General features: G+C 34.7%; 1 protein-coding gene across 3 annotated transcripts in view; it reads right to left on the bottom strand.

The window, feature by feature from the left end:
- GIN1 (gypsy retrotransposon integrase 1) overlaps window positions 1-18117 on the bottom strand; it is a 31441-nt gene that overhangs the window by 2503 nt on the left and 10821 nt on the right. The window contains exons 2-7 of one of the 3 annotated variants that reach the window (XM_008527653.2): window positions 15600-15745; window positions 13779-13972; window positions 11887-12192; window positions 5694-5885; window positions 5422-5598; window positions 4642-4927 (exon numbers count right to left, since the gene is read on the bottom strand). In XM_008527653.2, the coding sequence (XP_008525875.1) occupies window positions 4642-4927; window positions 5422-5598; window positions 5694-5885; window positions 11887-12192; window positions 13779-13972; window positions 15600-15738 (1294 nt within the window). In that variant the 5' untranslated portion in view covers window positions 15739-15745. The remainder of the gene's footprint in view (window positions 1-4641; window positions 4928-5421; window positions 5599-5693; window positions 5886-11886; window positions 12193-13778; window positions 13973-15599; window positions 15746-18117) is intronic. The other 2 variants (XM_070571365.1, XM_008527654.2) reach the window with 2 other exon arrangements.

Here is an 18117-nt window from a genome sequence, read left to right as displayed (position 1 = left end):
AGATTTTTGATGAAGGAAGTTTTCTATCTCAAAATTTTTTTTCCAAACAGATGAAGCAGGTCTATTTTAGAAAAATATGTCCAGGAAACATATATCAACTGGGAAAATATGCATATATGTAAAGCTCTTAGAAGTTACCATTTTTATTTGCTGGAAATGCATTCACAGACCTGGAGCTTAAGAATCTTCTAGTTACAAGGGACTTAGAAACAAATGGACTTTACCAACCTCATTTGTAAGAGGAGAGCTTCTATATAAGTGTATTTATACACACATATATATCTGAGTATATACACACACATACTTTTTCTTTTAAATGAGTGATAAACTTTAAAGTACTTTATTATAATAAAACCATAGAGGGCAAATTCTACACAAATTACTTTATATGCAATGGAAAATTACTCTGGAGATTTCAAGCATTGATTGTGTAGAAAAAAACAAAATTCTCATTCATTCAGAAAGGTCAAATATGTTTTAACTCCTACTACGGTCCAGTAAATGCTGGAAGAAAGAGAAATGCTCTTTAACGTCAAAAAAGCACAAAAAACCAAAGAAAACCAGAAAAAAGATTCTTGAGGCCTAATGTACATGTTGAGATAATATTTTAGATACACTGGGTTATATAAAATATATTATTAGAGTTATTTTCAACTATTTGTAATTTTTTAGTGTGGATACTAGAAAATTTAAAATTATATATTACATAAGTTTTGTATTATACATTTATAGGACAGTACTGATTCAGATTAATTCTGAGTTAGACATATAGAAAAGAACAAGACAGATTTTTGCCCTCAAGACAGATTATGACAGAGGTAAACCAACACCATATTAAAGGACTTCTCCACTCAGTCACATTACACTATAGACTTTACTGAAGTATTTTTCTTTTCTCATTCTATTGATTTAGTTATGACTATGACATCTGTTTGATGAAAGTATTATTTCAGTTTTGACCAGATGGAATAATTTTTTTTTTTAAAGATTGACCCTGAGCTAACATTTGTTGCTAATCTTTTTATTTTTCTTCTTCTTCTCCCCAAAGCCCACCAGTACATGGTTGTATATTCTATTTGTAGGTCCTTCTGGTTCTGCTATGTGGGACACCGCCTCAGCATGGCTTGAGGAGTGGTGCTAGGTGCACACCCAGGATCCGAACCGGCGAAACCCTGGGACTCTGAAGCGGAGTGTGTGAACTTAACCACTCAGGCATGAATTAAGTTTTTACTTTCCTAAAAATGGAGATATTTTCAAGACATTACAGGAAATTTTTTCAGCAGTTTTGACATACTTCTCCTTCTGTAGTTTTAAGGAGTAAAATAATGACATTGAGAAATACATTTTTAAATTTCCCTACGGAGAAAAGTTAAAATCAAAGCTTCAGAAAAGTCTGATTTAGATTAATTTATTTCTTCAAATAGAAAGAAAAGTACAAAGTTTCAGAATTCTTAGTTTTCTTACTCTGCAGGCGGGTCACTAGAGTAATCCTATGTATGGCCTGATAATCCTAAAACTATCAGAATGTGTTGCCACACTAGTACATCCTTTCTCATGATAAAATAACAACTAATAACTATAACTTGATACTATATAATTGTCATTATAAGAGGTAACCAATACTAACAGAGAACTGAATTATTAGTTTAGAGATTAGATAACTACGAGGCCAAAGGGAGGCTCTTTGTCTAAACTATATTAATAATAAAGCCAAGATCATGGGCTGGATAATATAGGACTAAGCTTTGTTTTGTTTCATGCATGTGGACCATAACTGTGGTAGGCAGCATAATGGTCCCCTAAAGACGTCCATGTACTAACCCCTGGAACCTGGGAATAAGTCATCTTACATGGCAAAGGAGAATTGGGGTAGTGATGGAATTAAGGTTGCTAACTAGCTGACCTTAAAATAGGGAGATTATCTGGGTAGGCCCAAGGACAAGGGTCCTTAAATATGGAAGAGAGAAGAAGAAGAGGAAGTTGGGGAGACGCGCTGTGAGAAGGACTCTATCCACCACTGCTGGCTTTGAGGACAGAGGAAGAGGGCCACAAGCCGAGCAACGTGAGCAGCCTCTAGAAGGTGTAAAAGGCAAGGAAACAGATTCTTTTCCAGAGCTTCCAAAAGGAACACGGCCCTGCCAATGCCTTGATTTTAGTCCAGTGAGACCTGTGTTGGACTTCCAAGCTGCAGAACTGTAAGATGATAAACTTGTGTTGTTTTAAGTCACTACATTTGTGGTAATGTTATGGCAGCGATAGAAAACTTACAAAATAATGAAAAACATTTCACTTGTTTTTCTGTGAAGGAAAATCAGACTCAAACCTTTACAGGAGGCAGACACAAATCTATCACAATAACTCCTACCCAAAACAAAACAAACACACACACACATAAAACTACTCAAAATCTATGTCAGATACAATAATGGGTCAATAATATTTTTCCTTTCAAAGGGGAACATTATGATTGCAAAGAGACACTATGGTATGCCATAAAATTTCTTGTTAAAATCGTCCTGAAAAGGTACCTGGCATTAAACTAGACAAAATGACAAACAGGCCTGCCTAACATAGCAATGAGAAAATTATAGACCTAGTACTGAATGTGCTCTCTCCACATCATGTTCTAGATAAGAATGGATAAGAAGTTGGCAACAGAAGCATATCTGCTTTGGACAGTGAGTCTTTAATACAGCTACGAAATCTCAAGGCTGGTAAGAGTAGCACTGACAAGCACAGACAGACAAACTCATAGTTCTTTTGGCTAAAGTTCATCCAAATTTACGTCAAATAAAAAAACGGGATGCTTATTGGAACACATTTTGTTTGCCTTAAATTCAGTTCAAGGACTATTTAAAATCAGCTCCTGAGGTGAACATTTTCAGGAAAATATATGATACTGAAGAAAAGATGGCAGAAATCACATTTGTTTTGAATTTCTGCAAATAAGAGCAACACAAAAGAACCAAATAGTAATCACGACCTAGATCGCAGGAAGGCCAGATCGGTACTTCCTTCGGTTAACAAGAAAAAACAATTTGACCTATCAATCTCAGGTTCCTTATATGTAAACCAGTACTAATATTGCAATTTCCTTCCTATTACTGGAAGAAATATCTGCAGAGAATTCAAGCATGATGCAAAAATTATATTGTCTCTGTTTAGAAACTGTTCTACTCAACTGGATTCCAAAATATGCAGGAGTAGCAAAATGTTTGGCCTCTTTTCTAAGAAAGTCTTTGGCAAGAGCAAATCGCAAAATGTTGAAACAGATCCTGATACAGCAACATTTTATACGTAAATTCTGTATTAATTAAAGAAGGTTAACACATTAGAAGGGAGCAAATCCTGAATGCTAAAGATTAAGGGGAGAATCAGGCTAAAGAAGAAAGGACAACAGGTATAATCTTTTTTTTTTCTACTTAACTTGCAGAAGGGAGAAATTATAAAGGGTAGCTCAGAACTGAGAAGAGGCACCTGGGGAATGAAAACACTCATCATCTAACAAAGAGAATGAAGGTACTGTGAGCTTTCAGAATTAGAACGGTCCAAGATAAGTTTACCACTAGAGCAAGTGGGTCTGTCACAGCATAAGGAAAGGCACTAAAAGCTTTTAAGACAACAGTAGTGACACAGATCAGAGGCAGAGTTGAGCTGTTACTGAGCAGCCACCAAGGGCTTCATATCCTAAAAAACAGGGTATGTGTAGGTATCTGTTGTTGTTGCTTTTGTAATTATTATTTACTTAAAAGCCTGTTGAATAACTCAGTTGTTTATATTGTTTAAAAATGTACTGAATTGTATCTTCCATTAATTGTTACTCATATTCAAATAATATGCATGATTTATCTTTCTCTATAGAAAAGGAAAAATTAACTGGCTAAGGTACCAATTAACTCCCTCTCAGTTATCTACCCCAGAGAAATTTTAGGGAGCAGATACAATAGGACCAAATAAAAGAGTCTCAGTAAAGTGGGATTTAATATGACAGCTATGGGAAAATGTCATTTAGCTCCAGTCTATGAAAAGAAAGGGTTAGAGAGATCACAATATCTTGACTGTTCAAAACCATATTTTGGGGCAAGTACAACCTTATTTAGGGTGCGATCACTTCTTTTAGCACCTTCGAGCATTCTGAGCACATCCCACTCGGTACCCTCCCCTGTACCCACCATGACCTATGATGCAATAATAGATTATTAAAAATTAATCACATTTTTTAAGTTCCCTAATATATTTATCTCACAACAGGATTCTGGATAGTATGTTTGTTTTGGGCATTAATTTTCTTAATTGCTGTTTTTCATGCTAAAATGAGGCACAAAGTGACTAATAAAATATTGCAAAAGTGAAAACAGAGAAGATGTAATTCTTCTTTCTGTGGAACAGGTTCATTATCTCCCACATGAACTGTGGAAAAGTGTAAGGAAAGTGCATTAGAAATCAAAATAAAATCTCTTACAAGCCTGACAGTTCAGAAGAGACATTCTAATAAATCAGACCACCTGGTATCTAAAACTGTACCAAATTTTATAAAAATGAGAAAGGAAAAGAAAACCTAACTAAAGGAGGGAGAATTTCTTATATTTTTAACTTCTCAGTCAAAGAAAGTAAAAATGTGGAGAAGTGACAGATATTTACCTTGTTCACTGGATTCTCTCACATACGGCTTAAGGTGGGACATTTTGATAGGTCTTTTAAGTCTAGTCCCAGTGTTGTCTCTCAGAACTGCACATCCACTTTCTGTAATATAATCTATGACACAAGGACCAACCCATTCGGACTGAAAACGACCATCCTTCCACCAATTCTTCCTTTGTCTTAAAACTTCATGACCCACTTTTAGATGAAATGGATTTAATTGCTTTGGTTTCTTTTTAACAATGATTTTGCTTTTATTTAGTTCATCAAAATTGTTGTCCTCCATCTACAAAAAAAAGAGAGAGAACAAAAGGATGAAAGAGGTACAGTTTCTTGAAGGTAAATGCAGATAGTAATATTATAACAAAATGGTTATTTACTGAGATGCTATAAAAAGTAGGCATGAATTCCATTTAATTCTTAAAATGATATTCCAAAGTCAGTATTATTATCCCAACTTTACAAAGAAGGTAAATTGAGATAGGTTAAGTAATTTGCCCAAGTCAAACAACTGGAAAGCAATAAGACTAGGGATTTGAATTCAGCCCTACTTGATTCCAAAATACATGGCTTTCCCATTATTGTCTCTCAGAATGTCACAGCTAATAAGAATACTGTTTAATCAAGACAAGCAGAATTTGACAGAAAAAAATTTGGTTTAACAACATATGTATGTGCATGTATGTGTATGTGCATCTGTGTGTGTGTATATATGCTGAAATTTAAAAAAAAATCACTGTATAGATTTTTAGATTATAGTTTTCTATTAAATAGAATCACCTGGTCTGCTGAAGTTGTCTTATTCTCCATTATTTTATCAGCTTCTTTAATTGCACCTAGAATTCTGGCAAACATACTTGTATTATCACCATCCACTTCTCGAAGAATATCTGAAGTCTCAGGCACACAAGGATTTCGATTAAACATTTGAAAATATGGTGTGTTTTTAGTAGACTCCTGTTTTAAGGAAAATAAACAATTTTTAATAAAACATTTGTCTAGCCAAGAAATAGTCATAACTCAAAAGCAGAGAACTGTATAAAGGCACATACCACGTGAGTCACATTGAAGGCAAATGAAACGGCTGACAGGTGGTCGTCCCAGTTGTCTGGGTGGTCGGCACAGTACTTGGAGAGAAACGTTTTGATGGTGCTGGGTGTACTTTCAGTTGGATTCACAGTTTGGGAGGCATGAGAAATTACAATTTGCTTTGTGCCAAACAATCCACGAAGTTCAACATTGATCTGCAAAATATATAAAACAAAGCTGACTTTAAAATTTGTATTTTATTTTTCCCTTGACTCTAAGTTTTCAAAAGAATTTAAATCTTGCCTTTTTCATTGACCATAGCCATTCTATATAAAAACATACATATTTTGTTTAAAACAGCGATCACCATTTATTGAGTCCTTATTATGTGCTAGTCAACACACAATGTTTTACATTACTGTCATTATAGCTTACAACGATCTTATGGGGCATTATTAACCCAATTTTGAAGATAAAAAGCTAAATGAAGCTTTAAGGTTAAGTGCCTTGCCAGAGACACACACACAACAAGGAAATGGAAGAACAGAATTTAACACCAACTCTGAGTTCAAATAACATTTTAATTCAGTAGACAGTTTCTCAAATAAACACTAAGTCACATAATCCAGTTAACAGCTATGTGACCATAGCCACGTCACTAAACCAGTTTCCTCAACTGCCAAATGAGGAAAATTCTACCCAGGACTCTTTCGAGGATTAACTGAGTAAATGTTTGTAAAGCACTTAAAACAATTCTTGGCCAAGTAGTAAGCACTTTATAACGTTTAATGTTACCATTATTGTTGTTTTTGTATTTAGTATGTGCAAGGCCTAAAAGAAGTCAAAACAAGTTTAGAAAACTTCCAACAGTAAGCCTGTTAAATGTAAAATAACTTATTTTTCCTACCTTATTCGTCAGACTTATTTCTTATTAGTTTTAACTGGGTAAACTTTTGGCTGATCAACTTGATTTTTAAAAGAAGACTATTATAGGGGCCAGCCCGGTGGCACAGAAGTTAAGTTCTCACATTCCGCTTCTCGGCAGCCTGGGGTTCGCCTGTGCGGATCCTGGGTGCGGACATGGCACTGCTTGGCAAAAAAGCCATGCTGTGGTAGGCGTCCCACGTATAAAGTAGAGGAAGATGGGCATGGATGTTAGCTCAGGGCCAGTCTTCCTCAGCAAAAAGAGGAGGATTGACAGTAGGTAGCTCAGGGCTAATCTTCCTCAAAAAACAAAAAAAAGGAAGACTATTATATTTCTTGTTGCTTAATTGTAAGACAAGTAGTATCAGAGTAACTAAAAAGGTAAAGCTAATAAATTAGGAAAAAATGAATAAAAACAAAATCACATTTCCCAAGCTCCCTTGCAGGTAGTGGTGGTCATGATAAAGTTCTAGCCAAAAAGTGGAAGTTGGGCTTTTAAAAGTTGTTGGGCAGACTCAGCTGTTGCAAGCTTTTTTTGCCCATTGCTCTCCCCCTTCTTTCTTTCTGAAATGTAGACTTTGTGGCATGGGCTCTGGCAGCCATATTGTAAGCACAAAACTGAGAATCACATCTCAAAGATGGAGAAGCAGAGAGCTGGAAGCATGGGTTCCCAATGACATTCCATTACCCTTCCAACCTTGGACAGCCTGGCCTTCTTTTATCTAAGTATAAAATAAACCCCTATTGGAGTTTATTGGAGTTTATTGGAGAGGAAGACAGGAGTTTTCTGTTACTTGCAGCTGAATCCAATTCCTAGCTAATATATGTGCCAATTTAGGCTGCCTCCTTTTAATTTAAAAGCAATTAAAAAGAAATCCCAGAAATTGGTGTCATTTGGGTCAGCCTTAATCCAAGGTCACAATCAAGGGTTTTAAACTACTGACCTCTGGAAAAGCCTTCAACTTCTTTGCTTCAAGAGACTGCCTAGAAATGATCCAATGAGTCCATTTGTGAGATCCTACCTTGCTATCTTGACGCCAACAGCCTTTTTCCTCCCCATCAAAACAGATATTCCATGAGTGGTTACAATTTTGGTTTTCCATAAGACATATTTTTTAAATTAAAGAAGTAATTTTTCCTTTGAAAACATTTATTCTCTTTCCTTGAGAGGTTTACAAAAAGTTCTTTGTGCATTTTATTGAAACACTTTAACAAATACTCTAAGCTGTGTTGGCAACATCTGTATTTTCATCCAACTGTGTAACAAATCTCCCACATTGTGTAAAATATTCTAATCTTATTTCAACACTTTAGTAGCATTTTCTGTCAGTATTTGCTGACAAAAGAAAACATTTTATTTCATCACCATTATGCTTTCTGTGTAATATATAAGCCATTTAAATCATAGCGAATAGAACAAACTGTCTCAATCATATGTGGTTTTTAGTTTTTTGATATCATTAAACCTCATACAGAGGCTTTTTATTGTTACCTTTCGTAAAATTTTCAAAGTCTTGGGCTTATTATCACAAGACTTTAAGTAGACTGCAAAAACTACTGGCAATTCATAAGGGCTTCATATTGTCCTTATCTACTATCTTGAAGCACTCTACGTACTTAGGGTGACGCTCTTCATTAATAAAGGTGGAAGCAAATCAATATTTCAAATAGTTTCCTTGATAATTTTGAATTTTGGTGGCCAATTTCCCATCAGATCTGACTTGTTCATATTTGTTTTCATCTCATTAATGTGTCTATGAAAGAGCCAGTACCAGAAGTTTAGAAGTGTCAGCTCTATCATTTTCTTGTGGTTGACAGGCGATCGCATTATTGTTATTATCGTATTTCACTGCAAGAAAATTAAGCTACCTGGCTATTCTGTGGGGGAGTAGTCTGGTGAAAACCAGGTGATATCCATAAATTCAATTACTGTTGAAAACAAAAGAATGAGTGAGGGAACCACCGCAGATGCCTACATGTTCACTTTTCTCTCAGGATACCTTCGCATACCGGTGTGACACACAACAATCTGCCTTGTTGATTCAGGATGCTATTATCAATCTGCACACATTATCAGTAAATCTTCATTTCTTTCTTATTAGATAAAAAAGAAATATGAATAGAAGTTTTAATATTGCCATTCCCACAAACTGGATTGTCCTACACGTCCCATTTTGCAGACCACTGCTGTGTCAGTCAAGGCAGGCAAGATTATGCTGCAGGTACCAAGTACAGTCAAGTCCTAGTGGCTTAACGCAACAGTTTTACTGCTTGCTCCTGCAAGTCAGCTGGAGGTCAGTCTCTCCAAGGCAACTGTTCCCCTTTAGGTGAACAATCCTGGATGAGAGAAATTCCACCACCTTACAGCGTAATATCTGGAATATTCAGTCAACCCCACAGAGAAAGAGTAAGACACGGAGACTGAAGAACTGAGCATGAGGTTTTCACTACCTCAGGCGGAAAGTGGCACACATCTATCCACTTAATTTCTTTGGCTAAATCTAGTTCCTTGGCCTTGTCTACCTGCAGGAGGCTCGAAGGCTGGCCTTCTACGTTTGGAAGGCTAGGAGAATGAGTTATTGCTAAGAACTAGCAATTTATATCACAAAGCAATAAATGATTATGTATATTTTAATCACTAAAAACTATAAAAGGAACATAATGATAACACATATAAACTCAAAAATTAAGTAAAAATCTATAGTCTCATCATTCTTTAAAAAAAACTCCTTGGTAATCTTAAGGATTTTTATTTTACTTTTTTATATCTTTTACACAGTTATCTATGTAAATATATGTATATATAACATTATGTAATAAAATTCTTTATCTAAATTTTTAACTTAATGTGGTAAACATTGTTCGTGTTACTTCTGTTTCCTTGTAAGCATCATTTTTAATGGCAACAAATATTTCATCATGTGGCTAGACATATTTTTCTGAAATACTTCCTTTTTTTGGATATTCAGGTTGTTTCCTGTCTCTGAATAATATAAATAGCATTGTGGTAAATAGCATCATAAAAAAATTATCTCTATTCTTTGGATAAGTTCCTTAGAAAAAATTGTTAGCAATAGGATTGCTAACAAAAAGACAAAAATATAAATAGCTCTTAGCGGACTTTTTGCAAACTGCTTTACAAAAGAGTTAGCTTCAAGTTATAATGTTACCAGTAATGGAAGGCTATATAATTTACCTAGAGTCTATTTGATATTATTACTATTTTTGCTGATAAGATAAGCAAAAAATGGTCTTAAGTTGCATTACTCATTACTATTGAATTTGAACATTTTTCCATGTTTATTATTTTTATTCTCTCTTGCAAATTATGTTTTTGCCATTGACTAAATGTCTTAATTTGTTTGAATATTTTATAGTAAAGACATTAGCCCTTTCCTGCATGGATTTGCTTTATTTTTGCTTGTCTATTTCTTGGCCTTTATATGTTTTGGCTATTTTACCACACGTAAGTTTCTAATTTATATGCAGCCAAATTTAGTGATTTTTCCACTGAAATTCATATCACTGTTCCTAAGCTTAGAATGTTACCTCCATCTCTAGAGATTATTAAAAAAAGTCAATTAGGAAGCTGTTACTTATGCCAATTGTTAACTAAATTTATTAAATAATCCTTCCCTACTCCACTCATTTGTGATGCCAGCTCTATCATTTTAACCAGGCTTACCAAACTCTGCCAAGGGGCCCCCTTAACATCTACTGGACACCTTGAAAACTACTAGCTAAAGGTAGTTTACAGTTTCAACATTAGATAAGGCTACATTCCTTTTGATGTCTTATCTTTACAGAACTGGTTTTTCAGTAGATGCTGTGATAAAGAGCAACTCTGTAAAAATCAATGTAAAACAGGAAATGAGCATTCAGTTTCATCCCAAGGTTTGAGAAATTGAGTAGCGGTCAACAGGTACATACACACATCCCATTAGTAAGTAATTGTGTTTACCTAAGAATGAAATAAAAATATTTTTTCTTTCAATTTATGAGCATTATTTTTTTTAACGGTTAAGTAGTTAGGATGTAAATACTTATTTAGTTGTTTGGACCTGTGCACAAAACAGTTAACATAGCAGACCTGGGGCTGCTATCCTTTGAAAGGCCTGCTTACAAGGCTGGCCCTTGGCCAGTGTCCGGGAACTTGGATTTCAGGAGGGTTTCCACCATTCCCTAACTGATAAGGGTGGCTCACTGTGCCTAAACTGTTTATACGAACCAGCAGTTTATGCTGAACACCTTCTTTTCTTTGGGAGTCTAGAATTTTGCCACATGCCAGGCAGAGTGTGTGTATGTAACCAGCCCCCAGTAAAAATCCTAGGCACTGAGCTTCTAATGAGCTTTCCTGGTAGATAACATTTTACATGTGCTGCTACAACTTCTTGCTGAGAGAATTAAACCAGTCTTGTGTGATTCCACTGGGAGATGCTATCTTGGAAAGTTGTTCCTGGTTTCCCCTGGACTTCTCCCCAGGAGCCTTTTCTTTGCATCCTTTTATTATATTAAATCTTAGCCATGAGTATAACCATTTGCTGAGTACTCTTAGTAAACCATAAAACCTGGAGATAATCTTAGGGACTCCCTGACACAAGACCTAACTACTTAATAAATATAACTTTAGAATTTCTTTCGGACTGAGATATGAAAGGTGCTGTGAACCAAGACAGTCCAGCTCCCTCTGAGTTTTTCTTATACCAGTACCCTGTCAATTATAAAAATTTTTAAATATGCCTTAAGGGTAGTAGTTATTATATTCCTTTTTTAGAATTTTCGTATATATTCTAGACTGCTTATTTTTTCAGGTTAACTTTAATGTGGAAAAAGCCCAGGACAAGAGAAAAAGCTCCCTCCTTTTTAATGCTGATTAGAAATTCATTAATTACATAAATTAATTTTGATTTGGGAAAAAATTCATACTTTTCAATATTGAATATTCTCATTCATGAACATGATGCATTTCTCTATGTAGTCAATTCTCCCTCTACATATCAATCATAGAATTTTTAAGCTAGAAGTAAACAAAGATTATTTGGTTGGTCCAACCTCCTTATTTTAGTTTGAGGAAACCTGAAGATAGGTTTACAAATACTTAGTGGCACAATAAGTACTAAAATTCTGGTCCCTTAATTTCCAGTCCAACTACGTTTGTACTATACAATATTAAATCTCTATATCTGTAGAAATTTATCGAAACTTATTAAGCACCCTAAAATGCACAGGTGTGCTGGGCACCGAAAGGTGAGTAAAATATGCTCCTAGACCTAGGTAGTTTATTTGTCTTACCTGATGAATGAACTCATCTCTTTGGTCCATTATTATTTTCTGAGGAGGTCCATATAAGAAAAATATATTGATAATAGCTTTAGAAATTTCTGATGCTGAAACATCACATAGAGGCAAAATCACAACCCATTTTGTGAACAAATCTGTCATGATTATAGCATACACATGACTTCTGTTGCTTGTATGAAATGGGCCCATTAGATCAACAGTAACTATGCTCCATGGATTTTCCACCTTGAGAAGGTGCTGTTTGGGTGCTAGAATAACTGTATTTTTTGCCACTTGACAATGCTGACAAGCATATACCTATAAAACAGGCACACAATAAAGAAAGGATACACAAATGTTAATATAGTCAACATAATAAAAGCAGTCTTATAAATCTAAACTTTAAAATGGTTAATAGTACTTTGCGTTTTGAAGGAGAAACTTTTGGACTATTCTCAGAATAGAATAAAAGCTTCATTCAGAAAATAATAGCAAATATTACTTGCTATTACTATTCAATGATCATCTTAAGGAGTATTATTCACGTGGAATGTAATTCCGGTTTATATTCGATAAATATTTATTAAATGAATAGATCTTAAAACAAGTTTGCTATAAATTTTAAATCAGTATATGAATATACACTAATTTCCATAATGAAAAGATTTTTTCTTTTAAAGTTATCACTGTAGTAAGTTCATTCATTTACCTATTCCAACAATATTTATTAAAACATAATTTTATTCAAACAATATTTATAGATGCCAGAAATTCCTTTAGGTCCCAGGAAAAGAGAATGAACAAAAACAAACCCCATCATGCTGTCAGGGAGCTTTCATTTACGTGAGAAGAGATCAACTGATCAACTTATGGATGCTGCCATTGCTCAACATATTTCTGGAATTCCCCTTTGGAAACTACTTTCAAACCAACTCCTGAAGAAAATTTTAAAAATGATCTTATTGCATTACAGTTACTTTTGATCAAAATTTTAATTTTCCAACTTATGCACAAATAACCTCCGGTTATTTCCAAAAATCATACCCATTCTTAATGACAAAGATTTCACTGAATGCTTGTAAAGGAACGTGTGGCACGTTCTAAAGGCAAATATAAATATCGAGGTCTTTAGAATACCTGCATAGACTCATAAACTGAGCACTCATAAAAGATACCTTGTTAAAAGTTGGTTTAATTCTTTATGCCTGAAATGACAGTCTTTTTGATGCACTATTACAATTATTGAAGGGATCTGACATACATACCAAGGAATTCCTACCATGTGCCATATAGAGTACATGAGAAAGAGTGGAGATCAGTTGACCTACTAGCAAGAATCGCAGAATTCCTAGGTGAATTTTCTATTAGAAGAAGCTGAAGGTCCTAATGGATTATTAAGTTACAAATCTCAGACTGATTTCATCATCTTCACAACTTGATTTTGCATTTAATTGGTTCTGAGTTTCTGTCATATTTGACATTTTCTATATCAAGATGAAATAGGCATAAAAGATGAGAGCACGCCCTGGGCCTGACTTATTATGAACACATTCTCCTGTCAAGAAAAGATGACTGCCATCAAAAAGGAATGATTTAGTCAAAGGTGAATTTCATTCCCCTTTAAATTCTGCCTACACAAAAGAGTTCAGTGATCAAAATCTGGATCAAAAAAATCTCCAATCTAAATATGGTATTTTAAAATCTTTAAATAATGCTTTGTTCTAGTCCAAATTACACATTAGTGATTTTAAGAAGAATTCTAAAGGGAAATAAAACTCCTTTTAAAAACCCATACAAAAAGTACTTACTGAGAGGTGCTACCCAGAGTAAATCAGGAGCAATAATGAATTTGTTCACCTATTACAAAGACATTATTCAAAATATTCTAAATACATAAGCCATACCCACTGTTTGACATCATTGGTCACAGAAGTCCAATAGTAAGTGGATTCCACTAGAGTAAGGGTTCTCGATATGCCATGATGGGCTCCAGAGTCATTTTCATGGCATTCTCTTAGGACTTTCTTTTTTTCTTCTTCTGAAACAATTACCAAACGATTTTGTTTTCTGTCTTTTCCAACATAAAACAGCTTTTTTTCTGGAATAAACGATACCAAAAAGATATAGTTGCAATTTTTAGAGATTTATATAGTTTTAAGATAGCCTTATCTTCGAAACAGAGGATTTTTTTTTATTAAAAACTTTTTTCCCTCTAAGACAGAATATTTATTTGTAATCATGCTGCCATACAATCTGACAAGTCCTCAGCTGCTACTTACTAGATATGTAGGAGGAGCACTAACTGCTATAATTTTGTAGCTATCAATATAAGCAGAGCTAGCTTGTTCATCAAAGCACAGAATAATAACTATAGGAGTATGAAATTATCTTTCAATGGGAGTACTCAAACTAGAAAAACGCTTGCAGGCATCTCCTAAAAATGTCATGAATTAGCAAATGGATTATGCACAGACAAGCAACTTCAGGAATAAATTTTCCGAAACAGTATTTCACCATAAATGCATTTGTGTAAGCCACCACCTCCCTTAAGTTTTTCTAAATTTGAGTAGGAGGTGGGGTTGGTAAAGTCAGAAAGTGGGAGAACCTTAATCCTCACGGCAATTCTGCTTTCTTTTGGAGGAGACCTGAGAAGAACCGACAGCTGGGAAGCAACCAGGGCAGACAGAGAACCAGCAGCTCTCCAGTGCGGATGAGGGAACTATCCAAATGCCAGAATACACCTTTAAGCTACTAATATGCTTAATTAAGCACATGCTGAGTGGAACATTCCTTATTTGAATTACAAGGTAAGCAACTTGAGGGCAGGAATCTCATCTATATTATTCATCAGTGAATCCCCAAGGCCTAAAGTATGACTGGCACACAGTAGGAACTCGGTAAACATTTGGTAGGTAAATGATTAAATAAATGAATGAATGCTCATTTTAGTTTAAGAGGTAATAGGTGTGCCTGTTCTTAAGCATAAGGGAGTTATTGGAAGGGGTGTACACAGGGAGAAATGAGCAGGTATTTACTTACTATCTTAGAATTTTCTTAACCTGCTCTGAAGAAGCCTGATTCTGTACCTATAGGCAAAACTCCCACTCACAACACCAACATTCATTTAGTTATCTGGTGACTGTATTTCCTGCTTATCTCATCCCAAACTTTTCTTCCTCTTTGAAGGAGGAGGAGAGAGAGGGAAAAATTATCATAATCTTTCAAGAGAAATATTTCACTGTGCCTTTCAAAGATTTAATCCATTCAGGGGTTCAAAAACAAATGTAATTCTGAGAATGTTTAATAGCAGTGGGGGAGGGGGACCACAGAAATAAATATAGTAAACAAACAAGTTAACTTTGCCAGCATTTTCTATTAAGCATCAGATAAGTTCTTCACTGATAGTGACATGAGTGCTTGAAAGTGCACCATTAGAGTAGAAACCATCTGAGGACAGCGGCAGGAGAGGTTAATTTACGGAAGTGTTTTGGTTTTCTCATGGTATCATTTGTCTGTGATTTTTAAATGCCCTTTCATGCTTACTGGGCTTCAGTTAGCTTCAGTGTGATTTTTATTTTGCTTTTGACTGAGTGGCATCATCAGTTGAACTGATAATTGTTAAGCAACAGCCAACTACTACAGAAATTCTCAGAATTAAACATGGAACACACATAGAGAAGCATCTCTATTAACTCTATACTCATGATTTGGGGCATTAATTTTACCTTTGAAGACAAATTTTTTTGCTGCTCTTCTTATGCCACTTCTCTCACTGGGCAGAGTAGTTGGATGATATTCACCAGTTCGTTTATAATAAGCAATCTGTTTAAGATGAAGGTCACCATTTTTTCCACTACGGACCATCGTGAACCTAGGTATTTAAAGATATAATTTAAATGATAAACTAATTCAGTTGCTATTTCAGTTCAGGCTTCTGTCATATTTCTCCTTACAAATGAGTTGCACATTCCCAGAATATTATCTGTGACAGAGATAATTGTAGTACAGAAAAGGAACAGTGTGCTGCATATGAACTAAAATATTCAAGTGCTATTTTTGAGATACATCATGACAAATTATCTTGTCTCCTTCCATGTGATAAGAAATTCTGAAAAACTTCCACATACTGGGGAAAAAAGGAAATGAAAAAGAACACTTCAAAAAAATTTTGCTTAAAGTCTCTCATTATCATCAATTGAAATGTTACTTACAGAGAATGGTTCTGTGATGTGACATTTAAATAAATGATAAGTTATAAGGGGAGAAATGTAGTTTTATATTACTTCTAAATATATTCATGGTCATTGCAAAATGCAAAAAAAAACTATTCAAATCATTTATGAGAAAGATATACTTTAAAAATGTTCAAATGATAAATGACAGAGAAGATATTTAGCTATGCTAGATCTCATACACTCTTCTGAAATACATATAAGCTGCTTTTTCTTGAACAGAAGCGATTTTTGGTCCTGTGCGTACTTTCTGTATGTTATAAAGAAAAATCTGGCTGCACTAGCCAAAGCAAAACTTCTCTATTTTTAGATCCTAAGTAATATAGGAAGCCACCACTACTTTAAGAAGAAAAAACCCTCTTTCATATTTTCAGTTGAAAGGAACTATTCTGTGCTAGTTATTCTGTTTGCCAACACCCCCACCCATCCAGATCCATTTTTGGCCTTTTCCTCCCTGCTGCTATGCCCTAGGAGACTGACTCTTACAGATTGCACTTATAGTTTTCTGGTTGGACTTGTCCAAAAGGAGGCACCAGCAGGCAATCAGAATGCAGAAAAAAGAGGTCAGGATATTTATTTCCTGAGTTCTTCCTTGGTTTAAGCTGCAACCTTCTACAACCATAGCTCCTGTCAGGTAGCCCATATTCCATGTCTCTACTTCTCACTGGAAGTCTATAACATCATTTCTTCCTGCTGCTCTAGCCCCAGAGGTGGTAACTATGTCCTGCTGTTGCTAGTCTCCAGATGCCATGTTGGTTTCTTTGACCCTGTCCATATGTCTGTAAATAGGAGCTTTATTAAATTTCTTTAAAATCCCAGCAAGGTATATCTTCTATTTCCTGCTAGGACACTGAGTAATATAAATGCCTAAAATTTTGAATTTCTAAAAAACAATAAGGATGTTTTCTGATGACTAGAAGATGCAGCGATGAGGCTAAAAGAGCACATCACTGCAGAGGGAATGTTAGAATAATGCAGAATAGACTGTGCCTATGAACTATGGCTTAAATTAAGTCTTTTCCCCTATCATAGAGCATTTGGCATAGTCAATAACAATCTTTCTGATCTTTTCATAATTTCCAGTGAGAATATCAGTACATTTCTAACATCCCTTAATCTTAGGTTAGCATAAAGTATACGACATTTTAAAAGCAAAGGTTCTACAAAGCTAATTCTGTCCTAGCATAACCTAAAAAAACCCATTAGTTTGTTCTAAGTTTAATACACTTTCAATCAAATATTAAATATATGAATTTTTTCATTTTATAATAGATGGATGTAACCCCAAATCAAACAAATGTAGCTATTCACAGTTTCTAAAACATCTCAGAAATGAATGAATCAGACTGAAGACTTTCAATAAAACTACAGTAAATAAGACAGCAAAGTATTGGCATAAGGATAGACAAATAGGTCAATGAAACAGAACAGGGAGTCCATAATTAAATTCACATGTATATAGTCAATTAATTTACAACAAAGGCATCAATACGATGGGGGAAGAAATGGTCTTTTCAATAAACAATGTTGGAACAATTGTATATCTGTATAGGAAAAAATGAATCTTGATCATCTACCTACATCTTCCACAAAATTAATTCCAGACAAATCATAAGCCTAAATGTGAAAGGTAAACTATAGAGCTTCTGGAAGAAAATATAGGAAAAGATCTTCAAAATCTTGGGAAAAGCAAAGATTTCTTAAACTGGACACAAAAAACACTATCCATAAAAGAAAAAAATTTGTAACAAATTCGACTTCATCAAAATTAAAACCTGTTCATCAAAAGATACCACTAAGAAAGGAAAGGGGTAATCCACAGACTGAGGGAAGCTATCTTTAATATAGATGTCTAACAAAGCACTCATACGGAGCATATATAAAGTACTACCACAAATCAAAAAGGAAAGGATAAAAACCCAATTTAAAAAATGGGGGAAATCTTACATGGCACTTCAAAAAAGAGAATATTTAAATGGTTAATAAGCAAGTGAAAATGTGCTCAACACCA

The sequence above is a fragment of the Equus przewalskii genome, chromosome 13 (genome assembly GCF_037783145.1).
Source record: "Equus przewalskii isolate Varuska chromosome 13, EquPr2, whole genome shotgun sequence".
Taxonomy (NCBI): Eukaryota; Metazoa; Chordata; class Mammalia; order Perissodactyla; family Equidae; genus Equus; species Equus przewalskii.
Note: the sequence above shows the minus strand (reverse complement) of the source record. Positions and strands in the feature narration are given on the sequence as shown.